General features: G+C 40.1%; 1 protein-coding gene across 1 annotated transcript in view; it reads right to left on the bottom strand.

Annotated features, from left to right (window-relative positions):
• Positions 1-17273, bottom strand: part of ADAMTS12 (ADAM metallopeptidase with thrombospondin type 1 motif 12) — a 187078-nt gene that overhangs the window by 28093 nt on the left and 141712 nt on the right. Inside the window, exons 15-17 of the mRNA XM_042875418.1 lie at positions 11177-11421; positions 10098-10239; positions 763-889 (exon numbers count right to left, since the gene is read on the bottom strand). Coding sequence (XP_042731352.1) covers positions 763-889; positions 10098-10239; positions 11177-11421 — 514 coding nt within the window. The remainder of the gene's footprint in view (positions 1-762; positions 890-10097; positions 10240-11176; positions 11422-17273) is intronic.

The raw sequence follows: 17273 nt of genomic DNA, 5'->3' as shown, positions 1-17273 counted from the left end.
TCACACAATCTTGTGAAGATATTTGGAAATGATTAATAAAACCAACACAGTTTGCTACAGTAAAGCTTCATGAAAATTGCTGCTGACAAATACAGCATAAAATACTTTAAGGGAATAACTGCAATGACTTTGATCCTGAGTTAACTGGAATTACTAGGTAAAGACTTGTATAACAATTGTATATGTTATGCAAAGGGACCTGGACAAACTTAAGCAGTGTGCCACAGAAACCTAGTGAGGTTCAACAAGACTAAGTGCAAGATATTGCATTTGGGTTGGGACAATCCCAGATACATGTACAGACTAGGACAACTCCTTTTAGGGAGGTTGGAACTGGTTGGTTTCAGATCTCTTCCAACTCAAGCCATTCTATGATCCTATACCATTGTGGACATCATGATAAAGGATTTCCAAAGACAGTAAAAGACAAATGTAGGACATGTCAGTACATAAAGAAAAAAAACTAAAATAAATACTGACTATAGCAAAAAATGCAGAGTACACATGTACTCTGCATCACTGATGCCTTCTAGCAAATCTGTGCCTTCTTTTCAGCCACAGGCTACTATCAAAATGTTTACTGTGGTTAATTAGTTCACTCTTAATTTGACCACTACTGGGTTTCTGACACCTCTGCTCTAGAACGCTTGGAAGCTGTCTTTACGGTAGGCTGTAGATGCCACACTGATCTGGTATTAGAACCAATATATTCTTTTGAATGACTCTTATTTAAGATTACAAGGGCCTTCAAAGTAATGGTACCTTGGTGGACAATCCTTTTCGTAGCACTTCTTCTGTCGTCCATTTGGCTGTGTGGCTGGGTCACAGAAGGAGTTCTTGATCACTCCACCTCCCTTCCGCATGCAGTGGGCAATCTGGCGACGCACCCCTGTAAGAGACAAAATTGGAAGAGTAATCCCTGTAGGCCAGGGACAAACTGCAGAAGCCCTCCAGCATGAGGAGGACACTGTCTACACACCACATCCCAGAATACAGAAAGAGCTGTGAGATGTTTTCAGGAGTAGAAGTCAGTTCTGCTGACGACTGAGCTAAATCAGGTACATGTGTCTTTCAGTCAAGCTAAAAGGGAGTTATGCAGAGCTCCAGTGAATCAGTTAGCTAAAGGTACATACTAGAAGGAACTTATCTCAGTGAATTGTCACTCTCAGAAAGATTCTTACACCCCTGAAATCAGTTGAATTTAAAGAGCTGTGAATGTTTTTTTTGGATTTCTCACAGAGCAGAGACAACAAGGCAGCAGGAGGCTATTCACAGCATGTGGATTATTACTGTTCTTTACTTTGTTCTCTTGGAACAGGCAATTACACAGAAAACAAACCAGAACGTTTCACCTCTGTTAACCCTATGATTGCTAATGCTCAGTTCTGCTTTTTAAAAGTTTTAAAAATGATTCAAATCTGGACCTAAAACAACAACATCATAATACAAAGGAGAAAATCTGTTTTCTAGATAACTGATGCACAGCAGATAAGAGGCAAATCACTATCATGGAGAGAGATTCCATATGTACAGCTTAGGATATTTTTTAGCAGTTTCAGTCACACAAACTCCTGCTCATCGAAGAGAAAGAAACCAGAAGCAAAATACTGCATTATCCCAGTGCAAACCTAAAGAAAAGCATGCACCAGAGGAGTTCTGCAATAATTTGATGTTGGTCCTGTGCTGCAAATCCAGACAAATGTCTGGGATAAACATGATTGAAGAAATCATGTTTGCTCACTGTGTTAACTGTGCCATTTATTCATAGCAATTTATATGCAGATGTTAAGGTAATATTTCTGTGAGTTTCATCCCTCTGCTGGGAAGAAATGGGCTTAGTAGCACTATTACTACACGTCAGAGGTAAATGTTATGTATTTTGTGATGTATTTAAGAACTAAGCTTTTCCTTTTCTCACATCTCCCAGTAATCAGCATGGGAGTCTATCCAGAAGAAAAGAAGAGAAACTCAGATACAATGCTGCTTGAAAAACCATGAAAATATTCCTCTATGCAGTATTTTCTTCTGATCCTCTATGCAATGTTCCCTTATAAGACAATTAAAGCATACATCCTAGAATTTCACACTAGCATTATGGCTGGCTTGCCTTAAGCAACTTTGCAGCATTCAAAAACACATTTCTCTCCAAAATTAAACAATTCACATACATAAATAAACACAGGAAAAAAAAAACAGACTACTAAATCTAATAGTAAGAAATCCAAAGCTATTATCAGAGGTAATTCTTCTTAGAAAAACTGAGCATGGTGTGTAGATACGAAGGGGAAGGTTATGGTCAGACAACACTGAAAAAAGCCTTCAAAACAAGAAGAGAAGTCTTCCATGCATATCAGGGTTATTTCATAGAAACAGACAGAAACCCTTAGTTTCTATGGATAGCACCCTAACATTTCAGGTATATGATACTTAAAAAAGTGGTGCAGCCTTCAGACATGACTAAATCTATGCAGCAACTCAATACATTGAGTTTCCACCATTCATAGATAAGAGTTGATTTTAGAATAGAATAGTTCAGTCGGAAGGGACCTCTAAAGCCATCTATCTCAACAGCATTAGTTTAGAATGAGAACTGGTTTCATCTAGAAGAGAGGATTAGAGGGACTGCAGCCCTATGCTTCTGCTAACATTCTTTTTGCTGAGGCATTCAAGCTTTAGAGTATGTGACATGGCAGCAGCTACACGGCAGCACGGCCATCTTGCCTGCAGTGTGGTTGCACATGGCTCTCCTCTTTTTTTGGGGACTTCAATAAACAGAAAGCCGTTTGGTCCAGTGCAGGGACCAAAGTCTCAGGGATCAAAGTCCTGTTTTATGCTACGAAAAACGTAAGTGGAATAGTAAGCTGCCTTCACACTAGTTGTAAACAATGGAGTTCACAGAAATACAACTCTGACCCTTTCAAAATCATGATATGATGCTGCTACAAATGCAAATTAAGCAAGAGAACTCCTCTTTTGCTCCAATAAATTTTAATGTCATTTCAGCTGCTGTAGTTAACTTCAAAACAGCTATAAACCTTACCAGAAATACTGCTTTGAGGCTGTACATTCTCATAAAACATTTGTTGATCACTGGCATCAAGAAACTTAAGTCACACAAACAAAATTTTTAGTATGGAAGTTACATGAATTTATATTGTAGTTTCAAAATCTGGTAAATTCAAGGATGAGTACATATATTTAAAGAAGCCATACATGCATTTTTCTTTCCCATCAGGACGATATACAATTCAGTTACAAAGTTGAAAAGAATTTATATGCTTGTATAGATGCACACACATTTTCTTAGAAGCTGTCATCTTAAAAATACAGTGGTGCTTCAATAAAGCCATGGAAAGAAAGGAACATTGTGTGCAGTTTTATTACGTTATTTCAAGGTTTTCAGCTGGTCTGGAAAATGAGATAGAAAAAGAAAGTTGGACTGGCAAATGGTACATAAACTAGCTTGCATTTGCCTAAAATGACATTTTATGCTTCCTAAACCTCATTATTCTATTGAATATTCAAGTCATCTTTGATTTTCTATGTCACTCTAAAAACATTATTACCACTTCTATGATTAGACGGAATACAATAGATATCCGTAGGCAGTTGATTTTTCTTAACTTTTTTTTAATCTTGAGCAAGTTGAACTAGAAAGCACTGTAAAGATACATGGGTCCCTCTAAAAATAATGACACCTATTTATTTCCATGGAAATTACAACAACAACAAGGACAAAAACTGGCATAGAAAACTACTTTCAACTCTGCTCTACCAAATATTTTCACACATCTTAATTTCACTTACTCAACTCAGAAAGCACTTCTACCACTCCAAGAAGCTTCAGCCCTAATACTGAACTTTTTAGATGGGAGGTAAAAATTTTCCCCAGGCAAAAATGGTATCCACTGAAAAAACAGTTGGGTTTGAAGGGTTTTTAAAAAAAGAGTAGACACTTGTTAGAAGAACAGCTGTGGCAAAAAAGTTGGAACGAGATGATCTTTAAGGTTCCTTCCAACCCAACCCATTCTGTGAAAGGCCAGCTTTGAGTTTGGGCGTGTTCAAAGCTGTGAATGACAAAACTGAACTCCTGCATTCCAGAAGCATATGTACAAAGTGTGCAAACAAAAGAGCATAGTAAGAGCCATTTGTGTGAACATGGAATTTTCACTGTTGTGCAACAAATCAAATAGTCCACGGACTTCACTTTGGTACTTGAATGAACAAATTATATCACATGCATGCACAGATCACATATGCAGTACAATAAACTGCCTTCACATTCTTGGCATTATAAAACTTAGACCCATAATCATGAAGTAAAACACTGTGGCTATTGTTTTCTCAATCTCAGTACTGCAAGTTTAGTAGTACATTTCAGTTCAGGAACACCTGGAGGTAATTTTTCAAAATAGACCTGATAGCAGTTGTGAAGGATTTAGAGGGCACAAAGCAATTAACCCCTAAACAAATCTCACAGTTAAGTCCTTCTGAAAAGCTTTGAAACTTTGCCAATCACTGGTGTTATCTATTGAGAAGTAGATTTTGAAGTTGCCTAATATTCTCCCTTAGTTGCAGCTGTGCTGTATTTTTTTGCTTCTTATTACATTCCACGCCACTCAAAACTAGTCCTACAAAACATAACTCCAGTATTTCAAAAAGGACAAGGAGATTTTGCTTATAGTTTCTTTTAGAATCATAGAATCATAGAATCATAGAATCACTAAGGTTGGAAAAGACCTAAAAGATCACCCAGTCCAACCGTTCACCTATTCCCAATAGCTCCTACTAAACCATGTCCCTCAACGCAACATCCAGTCTTTCCTTGAACACCCCCAGGCTCGGTGATTCCACCACCTCCCTGGGCAGTCCATTCCAGTGCCTGACCACCCTTTCTGAAAAGTAATACTTCCTCATGTCCAGCCTGAATCTCCCCTGCCGTAGCTTGAAACCATTCCCCCTGGTCCTATCACTAATGACACGAGAGAAGAGGCCGACCCCCAGCTCACTACAACCTCCCTTCAGGAAGTTATAGAGAGCAATAAGGTCTCCCCTGAGCCTCCTCTTCTCCAGGCTGAACATTCCCAGCTCCTTCAGCCTCTCCTCATATGGCCTGTGTTCCAGACCCCTCACCAGCTTTGTTGCCCTTCTTTGAACACGTTCCAGGGCCTCAATATCTTTCTTGCAGTGAGGGGCCCAAAACTGGACACAGTACTCGAGGTTTTCAGTAGGTTCCACTTCGAGGTTCCACTCTTTGCTGGATGAGGCTGGGAATGTGACCACTGAGGATAAGGAAAAGGCGGAGGTTCTGAATGCCTTCTTTACGTCTGTCTTTAAAAGTCAGACCAGTTATCCTCAGGATACCCCTCTCTCTGACCTGGTAATCTCGGCCGGGGAGCACACTAACCCCCCTGTGATTCTGAAAGAAACAGTCAGAGACCTACTGCTCCAGCTGGACTGTCACAAGTCGATGGGGCCAGATGAGATCCACCCGAGAGTGCTGAGGGAACTGGCGGAGGTGATAGCCGAGCCGCTTTCCATCATCTGTCAGCGCTCCTTGTTGACTGGTGAGGTCCCAGAAGACTGGAGGCTTGCCAATGTGACTCCCATTTATAAGAAAGGTCGTAAGGAGGATCCGGGGAACTACAGGCCTGTCAGCCTGACCTCGGTGCCAGGGAAGGTTATGGAGCAGATCGTCTTGAGGGAGATCATGCGGCATGTGCAGGGTGACCGGGGGATCAGGCCTAGCCAGCATGGGTTCATGAAGGGCAGGTCCTGTTTTGACCATTATTTTAGGAAACAACAGTGGGTAGTCATTCTAGAAAAACAGTTAGTGAGGCATTTAAATTAACTGTCCTATAAAAGAAGCTTAAAGTCTTCATATGCTATCTGGCTGGACAGCAGCCTCTGGAGGGACAGCCCACTGTCAGAGGGTTGCTGTGTGCAACTCAACTTTGATTGTGCAACAGTCTGCAGGATGCCTTCTGTAATGAACAGATCCTGACAGCAATGCAATTCTATACAAAGCAAAAGAATCTGCAGCATGGACTGAGCAAAGCTCATGATTTTTACTGTAAATGATGGCCACAAGAGTTTGTCATGAAATGAAATTACCGAACTATTTTCTACACTACATATAGATATCAGATATTGTCATGTATTCTCATCTTCCCTGCAAACAGCATCAGCTATCTTTGCTACAGAAAACATTGATTTTTCAGACAACATTATTCTCTGCTAAATGACTATGTTGTTGACAAGCCAGATGAACTCGCTCTTTGAGACTACAAGACATATAAGCATGTGAAGGAGATGATGGAAAACATAAGCACATGTACTACTTCTTTATCACAGCTGCAGTGGAGTTGGAGAAGCACATGGGCCAGGGCACAGAAATATATGTGGCACAACCTTAAGGTGAGAAATATAGGTGAACGCCTCTAAGGAGTTGACCTAAGGTTATTCTGTGAAGGTAAAGCTTAATTCTACGAATACATTATGCATCATTGGAAATTTCCCTTAGAGAAGGATGTAAAACTGTGGTTTTTTTCTTCTAGATACAAGAGGCTTTCCTGGACCAGTCTGCTCCTGTGTATGTTGTCCCATTTGCCACTCTCTAATTGTGTTTTCCTCTCTTGGCTATGGAAAGTGTGATTTCATTGTCCTGATCTCTGTGGCTACAAAAGGCCGAAGAGCTCTTGGATTTATCACTGTCCTATTGACCAATCTTAATGTGTGGCCTACAATGAATCTTTAGGCAGGTCCAGGTTTGCCAGGAAAAAAAAAAATCTCTAGGTAAGAATCAATTTCTCTCACTGGCTATGTCAGTCAGTTTTCAGTAGTTCAGTTTTCTTGGCCCCCCTCCCCTTTGAACCTGAAAAGCAACTAGTTCAATATTTGGTATTCACCAAATGATGAATGAAAAAGTACTTCAAGGTTATTTCATTATCACATTTAGTCTAAACAAATGCAACTTTTTTCTTTTAATCTCCTTGACCCCCACTAAAGGTTTGTCTTCAGTAGAGTTGTCATGCACTGTATTGATATGAAGATTATCTTCTTGCCTACTTCAATACACTTTACGTTAGAAGCCTTAAGAAAATATTTTAATGCTTGAGATTTGGCACAGCAGGTTTGTTACTGCCAATGGCACTAAGTTCTGGTTCTAAACAGCCTGTACATTCAGATAAAATCAATCTCATTATTTAAACCTAAGGGGAAGTTCTGCAGAAGTCAGGGAAATATGCTGATTAATGCAGCAACACTGGGAACATTAAGTCCTGCCTTTATTTTTGCCACTTGGTTTCAAGCTGAACTCAAGAGGAACAAATACAATAATGTGCAACTGTGAGAATTTCTGGTTCTACGTAAACATTTACTACCATGTCCATTCCTTGCTAAATGAGGCAAGACTTCAGAGTTTACCAACTTCTTTGCTGATGGACCATTAACATTTTCCAAATACTCTTTCCTCTGTGGCTGCGCAGCTGAGCTCCAAGTTTTGTTGTTAATGTGCAGGGTTACATCTAGATAAGCAGAGCTCAAACTCATGTGGAGCCTAGTAGGGCCACAACTAGCTCAGAGACTCTACCAACAGCATGACTGGTCCAAATTCAGGCTGGAGCACAGTCAAATTAAGCATAGAGTACCTGCAGAGAAATGCAAATAGACTGTAATATCTGAACTCTGTTTCCCTAGCTCAAAAAAGATAAGGATCTCATAAAAAAAGTCCAGCAGGTGGCCATAAAGATGGTTAAGGATTAGGAGCATCTCCCATATGAAGACAGGCTGAGAAATCTCAATCTCTTCAGCCTCGGGAAAAGAAGATGGACAGAGCATCTGATAAATGTTTATAAATATCTAAAGAAAGATGGGAGGCAAACGGATGAGGCCAGGCTCTTCTTGGTGGTGCACAGTGGTAGGACAAGGATTAATGGCCTAAAACTTGTACGTAGGAAGTTCCATACTAACATGAGGAAGAACTTGTTTACAATAAGGGTGATGGAGCACTGGAACAGGCTGCCCAGAGAGGCTGTGGAGTCTCCTTCTATGGAGATACTAAAGAGCTGGCTGGTTATCTACCTATGCATATACCTATACCTGGCCTCAATCTCTTCCAAATCTTGTGATTCTGTGTATTTCCTCTTGTTCAAGCAATGAATTTAAGCTCTATGATAAGCCTTCCCTTTTCCTTTGGGTAGGGAGTAAGTAAGTGACAATACCCTGACTTCATCACTCCCTAGCAGATTACACCTTCCCTGAAGTCTGTTTTGTAATTTTTAGAAGTGTATGTATCTAAGGTGAAAGAGAGCAAAAGATTTGTTTATTCCTTTTATCTTGTCCATCAATGAATACAGAGAATGGAGTAAGTTTCCATGCTTTCATACTGTGATGTACCTCACAGTATCCCTGCAGAGTCATATGAAGAAGTTCACAGTGCTTTGTGAAATGTTTCATTTCTACCTATGCAAAGAACAGGCCCATAAGCTCAAGAAGTATTTATTAAGAAGCCAAAGATGGTAAAGGGGAAAGCCACTTATTAAATAAAAACTGAAAAAAAAAAAAAAAAAAAAAAAAAAAACATATCCTGCAGTCTTCTGTTTAAATAATCAAGTTAGAAATAAGTTAGAAATCAAAGCCAAATCACACAATTCTTTAGCCAGAAGGTAGTATACCAGATTATAATTTACTTAGTAGGAAACACTTCTGGGAAAAGTGAAGCAGATGTTGAATAAAAACATAATAATCAGTCTAATTTCACTTTTCCTCCCTCTTTTTGTTATCATGACAATTGTTAGATTAAACATCAACCACAAGTACATAAAAGAGCTAAAACATGCAGCATGCCATTAAGCAAAGCATTTGTTTTAAGTACCTAAAGAAAAAGCTTTATTTTGCTAACAAGAAAGCCCATGGTGTTCTGTGGTGAGAAGCTCTTTTCTCAAAAACAAAACAAAACCCTATATATATACATAGAAGTTTGCACTTAAAAGCAAACATCAATACATATTTATACACACATAAACGTATTAATATAGGAAAGTTTTTGGGATGGGGTTATTTATGAAGATCTCCTGAAATTCTTCTTTTCATCTTCTAGAATTAAAGCTATTCAATACCTTTTTTTCCCCAAATCCTTGAAAAACACATTCTTTCAGTGTCCTTCACAACAGGAAGGATTTAAAAACCGTTACTAGTATAATCATTATTTTGTCATACCACCAACTGGATTTGTTAGGAAATTTGTCTTTATTTTTGAGAAAAAAAAAAGAAGAAACCAGCAATGATCACATACTCCAAGCAAAACCCAGGCATTAGAAAGATAAAAAATCTATTTCACATCAGTTATCCAACGGCTATAACATCAACAGTGTACTGATGTAGTTTAATGTACTGTCCTACACCTTAAAAGAAAGTTTTTCTGCTAGCATTTTCTCTTACCAAAGGCAGTTTTCTAGACCTGTTGTTAGCATTTCATGGTTGTCATTCTACACAATTGTCCAGCTTAATGCACCACAAAGAACTACAATACAAATGGAATTGTTCCATTGTACTGAGAGAGGCAAAGATACACAAGTTTCAAAATCGACTGAAATATTTACCGAGAAACACACGAAAGTATTTTTTGTTTTTTGAACAGAAATGAAGGGTAGTTTTTGTATTTAACATACCTGAGTTTAGAACACCTACACAGAGAAACAAAAGGTTACAAATCAGTACCTCTGTGAAGTAAGATTATTACAGATAATTCTGAAAGTGTGAGGGAAAAGAAATCTTGATTTTCCAGTTTGGCTCATGGACACTGAGAATTTCAGGGCAGGTACTGAAATGCTCATAGACACTAAGAATTCAGGGCAGGTGCTACAAATAGTTTCTCATCTTAAATAGGTTTGTTATCTTATTTTAAATATCTTATTTTTATCTTATTTTAAGATATTGGTATCTTATTTATCTAAAATACATTCTTACATACAAGCTCTCTAGCCAAATGCATGTAAGAACCTTACCTCTTAAAGAAAAAGAAATGACAGAAATGGTCTAGATCATTTTAAGGAAAGTAACAAAGACAATAATAGAAAAAGAAAATATGGAATTACCTCTTCCACAAGTAACAGTGCAGGCTGTCCACTCTCCATACTGCCAAAAATACTCTGGCTCTCCAATCTCATTCTCATGATTTTCTTCTTTACGAACAGTATATTCATACTTGATCCCAGGGTTAGTCTCTTGAAAAAGTAGCTGGAAAAACAGTACAGCTCACTTAATCATTTATCATTACTATAACCTTCTAGCCCAAAGCTTTTGAAGTATGACAGCAAAAAAAAAAAAAAAAAAAAAAAAAAAACAACAAGAAAACAAAACAAAAAAAACCCAAAACCAAACAAAAAACAGCAAAACCAGCAGGTTTACAAGCAATCTATTTTGGAGCCCACTACCCATTCAGAAATACAGACTGGCAAACCTTTCATTTGTTTGCTGACAATGGCAGACGTTTCTTTTTAAGACACAACCGTTTGTCATGCAGTTTTGAAAGCTCATGTGTAACTGGGCCAACAAAATTGGTACCTATTGACCATGAGATAATGCAAAGTCCATTCAAGGCTCTGGAAAATGTGGCACTGATTAAGAGCTACTACCTACCATTATAAATGGTAATTACCCTACCCATATATAACAACTGTTAAAAAATGTCCAGTAGGTCAGAAAACTAGAGGTTTTATTCAGATTATTATTATTTTTCACCATTTCCAGACGAAGAAGAAAAATTCCAAGTAGAGCCACTTGTGAGTATCACCATTTGACTGATAGGAGAGAGGTGAGAGAATCTTCAAGGGATAAACTACTGAGGCAATGAACTTCTCCTCTTCCTTCTAAATGGTTTCATTGGATTTGATTCCTGGAGGTGACAACCGAATACCCACTACACGGATCCTCTCCCATGACCATAATCAAGACATACATATGACACAAGATATACATATACTCAGGTACAATTAACTGCTTTCTCAAGCAACATGTTTCTTTCCAAAATAGTTCAAATGATTTTTTAAACATAGGATGCTAGTAGAGCAGTCTATATAAAAATACACATATTTTTCCAGCCTCTGTTTTGAAGTCTTCATACATTCAGCTGCTACCCAAACCCAATGGGCTCTGCTAGAGATCTGCTACTTACCTGAATCCATATTGATTCATTGGTGGGTCCCGGAGCTGTCAGATTTTCTAGATCACCTGTCCTGTCATACTGAAATATTGTTCCTGCTACTTTGTATTCACCATTCCACTGGATGATAAAACCTCCATTCAGGTAATATTTTTCTGGATCTTTACTTCGCACAGCAAGGAAATTGCCTGCTTCTGCAACTTCTGTGACTCTGATACCCCTTGCACCTTTTGGAATTAATCCAATATCAACGTATCCTAAGAGAAAAAACAGATACATGGAGGTAAACAAGAAAAATGTCATTGCAGTTTATTTCAGATGTTTTGAAACACTAGATTTGCTTGGGAAAAAAAAAAAAAAAAGTATGTATATATAAGTGCTCTCATGGAGCTTTTAATTTACATATTTATATATTCTTTTCATTTAATTAATGGTGGGACTTTCCAACCCAGATTTTCCAGTATCAGTTAGAGAATATGCACTATGTTTCAGCAATTATAGTGGCATTTAGAAAGGATACGGATGTGAATACTTTCCTGAGCTGTGCCACATGACATTTACTTCACAGTTGAGCATCTGCATCTCTGCAACCATGCACAGGGCTCTGGCATAGTGTAACCATGAGTACTCTGGGAAAAGACTAGGGAGTCTTTGGTTAAGAACCTGTTGTAGTAAAGGTTTTTTAATTTGTAATGAACATTTTTATCTGTCATCAGTAGATGTAGATGATTTCCCAATCCTGAAGTCTAAAGTCATTAAAGTTCTCCATGACGGTTTCCCTTAGACAAACTAGCTACATAAAACATGGAAGCCATTCACGTGCAAAATCATCTGTAAGAAGAGGTTATTGTTTTGTGTGTAAAGAATGAAATCAGAACACCTGCTGGAGAGTTTTGTTTGTGCACAGGGGGGTTAGGCTCTGTGATTCTCACTCTAGAGAGAACTACAATTGCTACTGAAAGAAAAACATAAAACAGAAATTTCACATACAAATTTGAACACAAACTGAAATAGCTTTCTTGATGTTGCACCTGACTGAGTTTTAGAAACTGGAAGGATGACAAGCTCTACAAACAGATGCCCTAGGAATGTAAGCTGCAGAAGTTTGGTTGCAGTGTAGGTATGTAGTTCCTCATCACTCACAGCTGTTGTCACAAATTAAATTCTGAGAATCACATCCCCGTCACCTCTCTTGTGAAGTAAGCTGATCAGCTTTGATTACACAGGTGTAAGCCATACAGAACTTCAGAATCAGTGGTACACATAAAATGCTGGACAATTTCAGTAAGTTACAGCTTCACAGAATGACAGAATTGTAGGGGTTGGAAAGGACCTCCAGAAATCATTGAGTCCAACCCCCCTGCCAAAGCAGGTTCCCTACAGCAGGTCGCACAGGTAGGCATCCAGGCAGGTCTGGAACATCTCCAGAGAAGGAGACTCCACCACCTCCCTGGGCAGCCTGTTCCAGTGCTCCGTCACCTCACTGTAAAGAAGTTCTTGCGCACATTTGTGCGGAACTTCCTATGCTGCAGTTTCCGGCCGTTTCCCCTTGTCCTGTCTCCACTCACCACTGAAAAGAGTCCAGCCTCGCCATTCTGCCCCCCACACCTCAGATGTTTATAGACCTGGATCAGGTCCCCTCTCAGTCTTCTTTTCTCAAGGCTGAACAGACCCAGTTCACTCAGCCTTTCCTCATAGCAGAGATGCTCCAGGCCCTTCACCATCTTTGTGGCCCTCCGCTGGACTCTTTCCAAGAGATCCCTGTCTTTTTTGTACTGGGGAGCCCAGAACTGGATGCAGTACTCCAGATGAGGCCTTACCAGGGCAGAGTAGAGGGGGAGGATCACCTCCCTCGACCTGCTGGCCATGCTCTTTTTAATGCACCCCAGGATACCATTGGCCTTTTTGGCTGCAAGGGCACACTGCTGGCTCATGGCCAACCTGTCGTCCACCAGGACACCCAGGTCCCTCTCCGTAGAGCTCCTCTCCAGCAGCTCATCCCCCAACTTGTACCGGTGCATGCAATTATTCCTCCCTAGGTGTAAGACTCTACACTTGCTTTTGTTGAACCTCATCTGGTTTCTTACTGCCCAGCTCTCCAGCCTGTCCAGGTCTCGCTGAATGGCAGCACAGCCTTCAGGTGTGTCAGCCAATCCTTCCAACTTTGTATCATCAGCAAACTTGCTGAGGGTGGCCACGATCTGCGTTTTGATTTTATCAGGCAGCACCATTTTTTTGTTTGTTTGTTTGTTTAAAAATGGTGTAGGTAATTATTCCTGGATATATGGTTCCACCTGTCAAGATTATCTAGAGATGTGAGATTCAATAACAGTCGAAATGTCAGCTGGCTAACCTGCATACTGTATTCATTAAAATCTGCAGCATCCATGTTGTAGGTGCTGTCATATGCCTGTGCAATGGCAACTCTCAGATGCTATTGATCTTTCAATTTTTAACAAAAATTAAATCTGTATCTTCCTAATCATGGGAATATTATATGAACGAATTCATACATCGCTACTGGGGCTGAAGAGCTTGTTTCTCTTTTCCCTTTGCTGTAAGTCAGAAGAAATTTCAACGAAGTACTTAGCACAATATTGCAGATCAGATTACAATCGTTCTATTTCTCACACCAGCTCCCATCCTGCTCTCCAGTTTGTCATATATGTGAGTTTCTTACTTAAAACTGAATGTTCTTGAAGCACGATTTTCTTCTAAGCCAGACTTTAGGTACTATCACAAAAATATACATGAAACAGCACAGGCTTCCCATGGCAAATCAGGTTTGCAGATCAAAGTACAGTTGCACGCAGCCTTTCCATGGAATAGAAGGAGCACTGCAGTGTGTAACAGTAATGGGGAAAAAATTATAGCCTAAAGACAATCTCTGAAGTGAGGATGCAGGAGAACTTCCAGTCTCTCAGATTCCTATCTGCATCATGGCTGTGTCCAAAATTAATCTCAAGTGTGTATCAGGCCTCTGTATGCATTTGGGCAGCAAGGGACTGTGCAAAGTGTTGAATCAGTTCTAATCAGGTTGTTCACAGGGTGCAAGAAACAAGATAAACCTCTGGGTTAAAATGAATGCAGTCACATCTCCTCATTTGCTTGTCAGTTCAGGAAAATTCAGTCCTCCATAGGACCTAGCTCTGCCTTCTGCCTAGCAGAATCATCTCTCCTCATCCCTGTTGCATAATCCCTCATTTCTTGATTTTTAAGATTTAAAGGTTCCTAATGAAAATTTGAAAATTATTTTCCCTTACACACAGTGAAGAGAGAAGGCAGAACAAATCTCTGTCCTTCTGACCACCACCCTGTCCCTAGCCACTCCTTTTCCTTTTCCCAAGATTCCTTTGTTTGAACTGCAAAACTTCCTTTTTGTTTATCTATTTACTCCTCATTCTGTCTGCCACAGTCATAAACCCATCATTTGCAACTCAGCCTTTCTTCCACCCTAACACTTTTCCCTACCAAACAGCAGAATTTATTCTCTTTCCATTGTCTGCATGCCTGGTCAGTGCTCTTCTGTGCACAGTAATATTCCTCTGCAGCCAATGTGAGTAACAACGGAGATTTAGAATCACAGTATCATGGAATTGCTCAAGTTGGAAAAGACCTTAAAGATTATGAAGTCTAATCGCAACCTAACCATACTACCGTAACTCTAACTGCCCTCTGCTAAACCATGTCTCTAAGCACCACATCCAAATGGATTTTAAACACACTCAGGGATGGTGACTCAGCCCCTTCCCTCTGGAGCATATTCCAGTGCTTAACAACCATTTCTGTAAAGAAGTTTTTCCTGATATCCAACCTAAACCTCACTGGTGCAACTTGAAGTCATTTCCCCTCGTCCTGTCACCTGTCACCAGTGAGAAGAGACCAACCCCACTCTTGCCGTAAGCACCTTTCAGGTATTTGAAGAGAGCAGTAAGGTCTCCCCTCAGCTTCCTCTTCCCTGGACTAAACAGCCCCAGTTCCTTCAGTAGCTCCTCGTAGGGCATATTATCTATATTTACCTCTCTTTAAAATACTCTAATGTTCAATAAGGCCAGGGTGCTGCACTTGGGTTGGAGCAATCCCAGGTATTGTATAAATAAAACTGGGGGAAGATCTCCTTGAGAGCAGCCATGCAGAGAAGGACTTGGGGGTCCTAGTAGATGAGAAGCTGAACATGAGCCAGCAGTGTGCGCTTGCAGCCCAAAACGCCATCTGTGTTCTGGGCTGCATTAAAAAAAAAGGGGTCACCAGTAGGGAGAGGAAGATGATTGTCCCATCTCTACTCAGCTCTTGTGAGGACCCACAGTACTGCATCCAGGCCTGGGACCCCCAGTACAGGAAGGATATGGAGCTCTTGGAACAGATCCAGAGGAGGGCCACTAAGATGATCAGAGGGCTGGAGCACCTCTCCTATGAGGAAAGATTGAGGGAACTGGGTTTTTTAGCTTGGAGAAGAGAAGGCTCCAGGGAGACCTCAGTGTGGCCTTCCAGTACTTGAAGGGAGCGTATAAACAGGAGGGGAACAGCTGTTTACAAGGATGGGTAGAGATAGGACAAGGGGGAATGGTTTTAAACTGAGACAGGGGAGGTTCAGATTAGATATTAGGAGGAAGTTTTTCACCCAGAAGGTAGTGACACACTGGAACAGGTTGCCCAAGGAGGCTGTGGATGCCCCATCCCTGGAGGCATTCAAGGCCAGGCTGGATGTGGCTCTGGGCAGCCTGGTCTGGTGGTTGGCAGCCCTGCACATAGCAGGGAGGTTGAAACTTGATGATCATTGTGGTCCTTTTCAACACAGGCCATTCTATGATTCTATGATCAATCACAGAAAAACCTGTGACTGCCCCAGCCCAGAACCTTCAAGCTTTCTACCCTAAGAGTGCAGCTGGGGCAGCTTAACAGTCTTGCTAATGAATCTCTTGGAAACAGTGTGGACTGAATACTGGCAACAGCTGAGACCATTTGTGCAAAATCAGAGTTCTGATTTGTTTTTTCATCACAAAAATCTAATGGAACCCATTACACTGATAACACTGTCTCTCCTGTGTTTGGAGTCCCTTCCGCCCCACCCCCCAGCAAGTTTTCCCGTTTTGCATTGAAAGAAAAGGAAAAGCATTTAAAAGAAACTCCAAGTGAAAATACAGATATATATATATATGAACAGGTAAGACTTCAGGCAAGAGCAATCACTCTGCCATTCAATGAAAGGCTGAGTTATTAAAGCTCTTTTCCAGTACGCCATTAGTCTGTCCCGGCAACCTAGCTGACTTGCAGACACACTGTATACTGCTACAGTATCAGAGTAAAAAAAGACCTAAATTCTGAGGAAAGCTTTAGATTAGAATATTTACCCTTGCTTTATGCTTCCCTGTGCCACTGAACTTTCAAAAAACCCTCAATTTTTCCTTCTCAGTTGATAGCAGTACATATCCTGAGCTTTGGTCCAGTTTCATTACCTGCAATGAATTTATGACCCCAAAATCACTGCATTTACATGAACTGTTCAGTACACACACAGTTATTAATCTTTCCTGTAAGACAGAATGTCATAGTACTTGTAAATCAGTCAAGAATCAGCCAGATGTTGTGAGCATCAGTAAGGGCCATACAATGCCTTAAAAGCTGAAGAGCCTGCCAACCTCTGCCTTTCCTGACACGTTTTCTTTTTTTCTCCGATAGAAGTAGAAGAGAAAGTAGAAGGGAACAAGTAGAAGGGAAAGAATCTACAGAAGCAATCAATTTTTTTTTTACTTTATCTAAAATGATGAGATTATTTACTTAACATTCAATACACACACATACAACCTACATGGTTGCAAGCCTCTTCAAGTTTTATTGGTAGAATTCAGATATGGAGTATGGAAGGTGTATATCTAAGTGCACAGTGAAAAAAAAAAAAAGAAATATTTAAAGGGCTTTCCCCCAAAATTGTAAATTCTAAATTATTTGCACAAATAATATTTTATTAGTTCTAGTTCTCACTCCCTCTTCAAGACTTTTTGGCATTAATTCATTCCCCACAAGGCAACTTAAGGACTGCATGTCTCACTGCCATTGGTGAAGAAGGGCTCAGACTTGAAGTTCTGATGCAAACCTCTGTAACATAGCA

Source organism: Lagopus leucura, unplaced genomic scaffold, assembly GCF_019238085.1.
Source record: "Lagopus leucura isolate 7727_CA_CO unplaced genomic scaffold, USGS_WTPT01 Super-Scaffold_100014, whole genome shotgun sequence".
In the NCBI taxonomy this organism is placed as follows: Eukaryota; Metazoa; Chordata; class Aves; order Galliformes; family Phasianidae; genus Lagopus; species Lagopus leucura.
The sequence above is the reverse complement of the archived record's forward strand: the minus strand, read 5'-3'. Positions and strand labels throughout refer to the sequence as shown.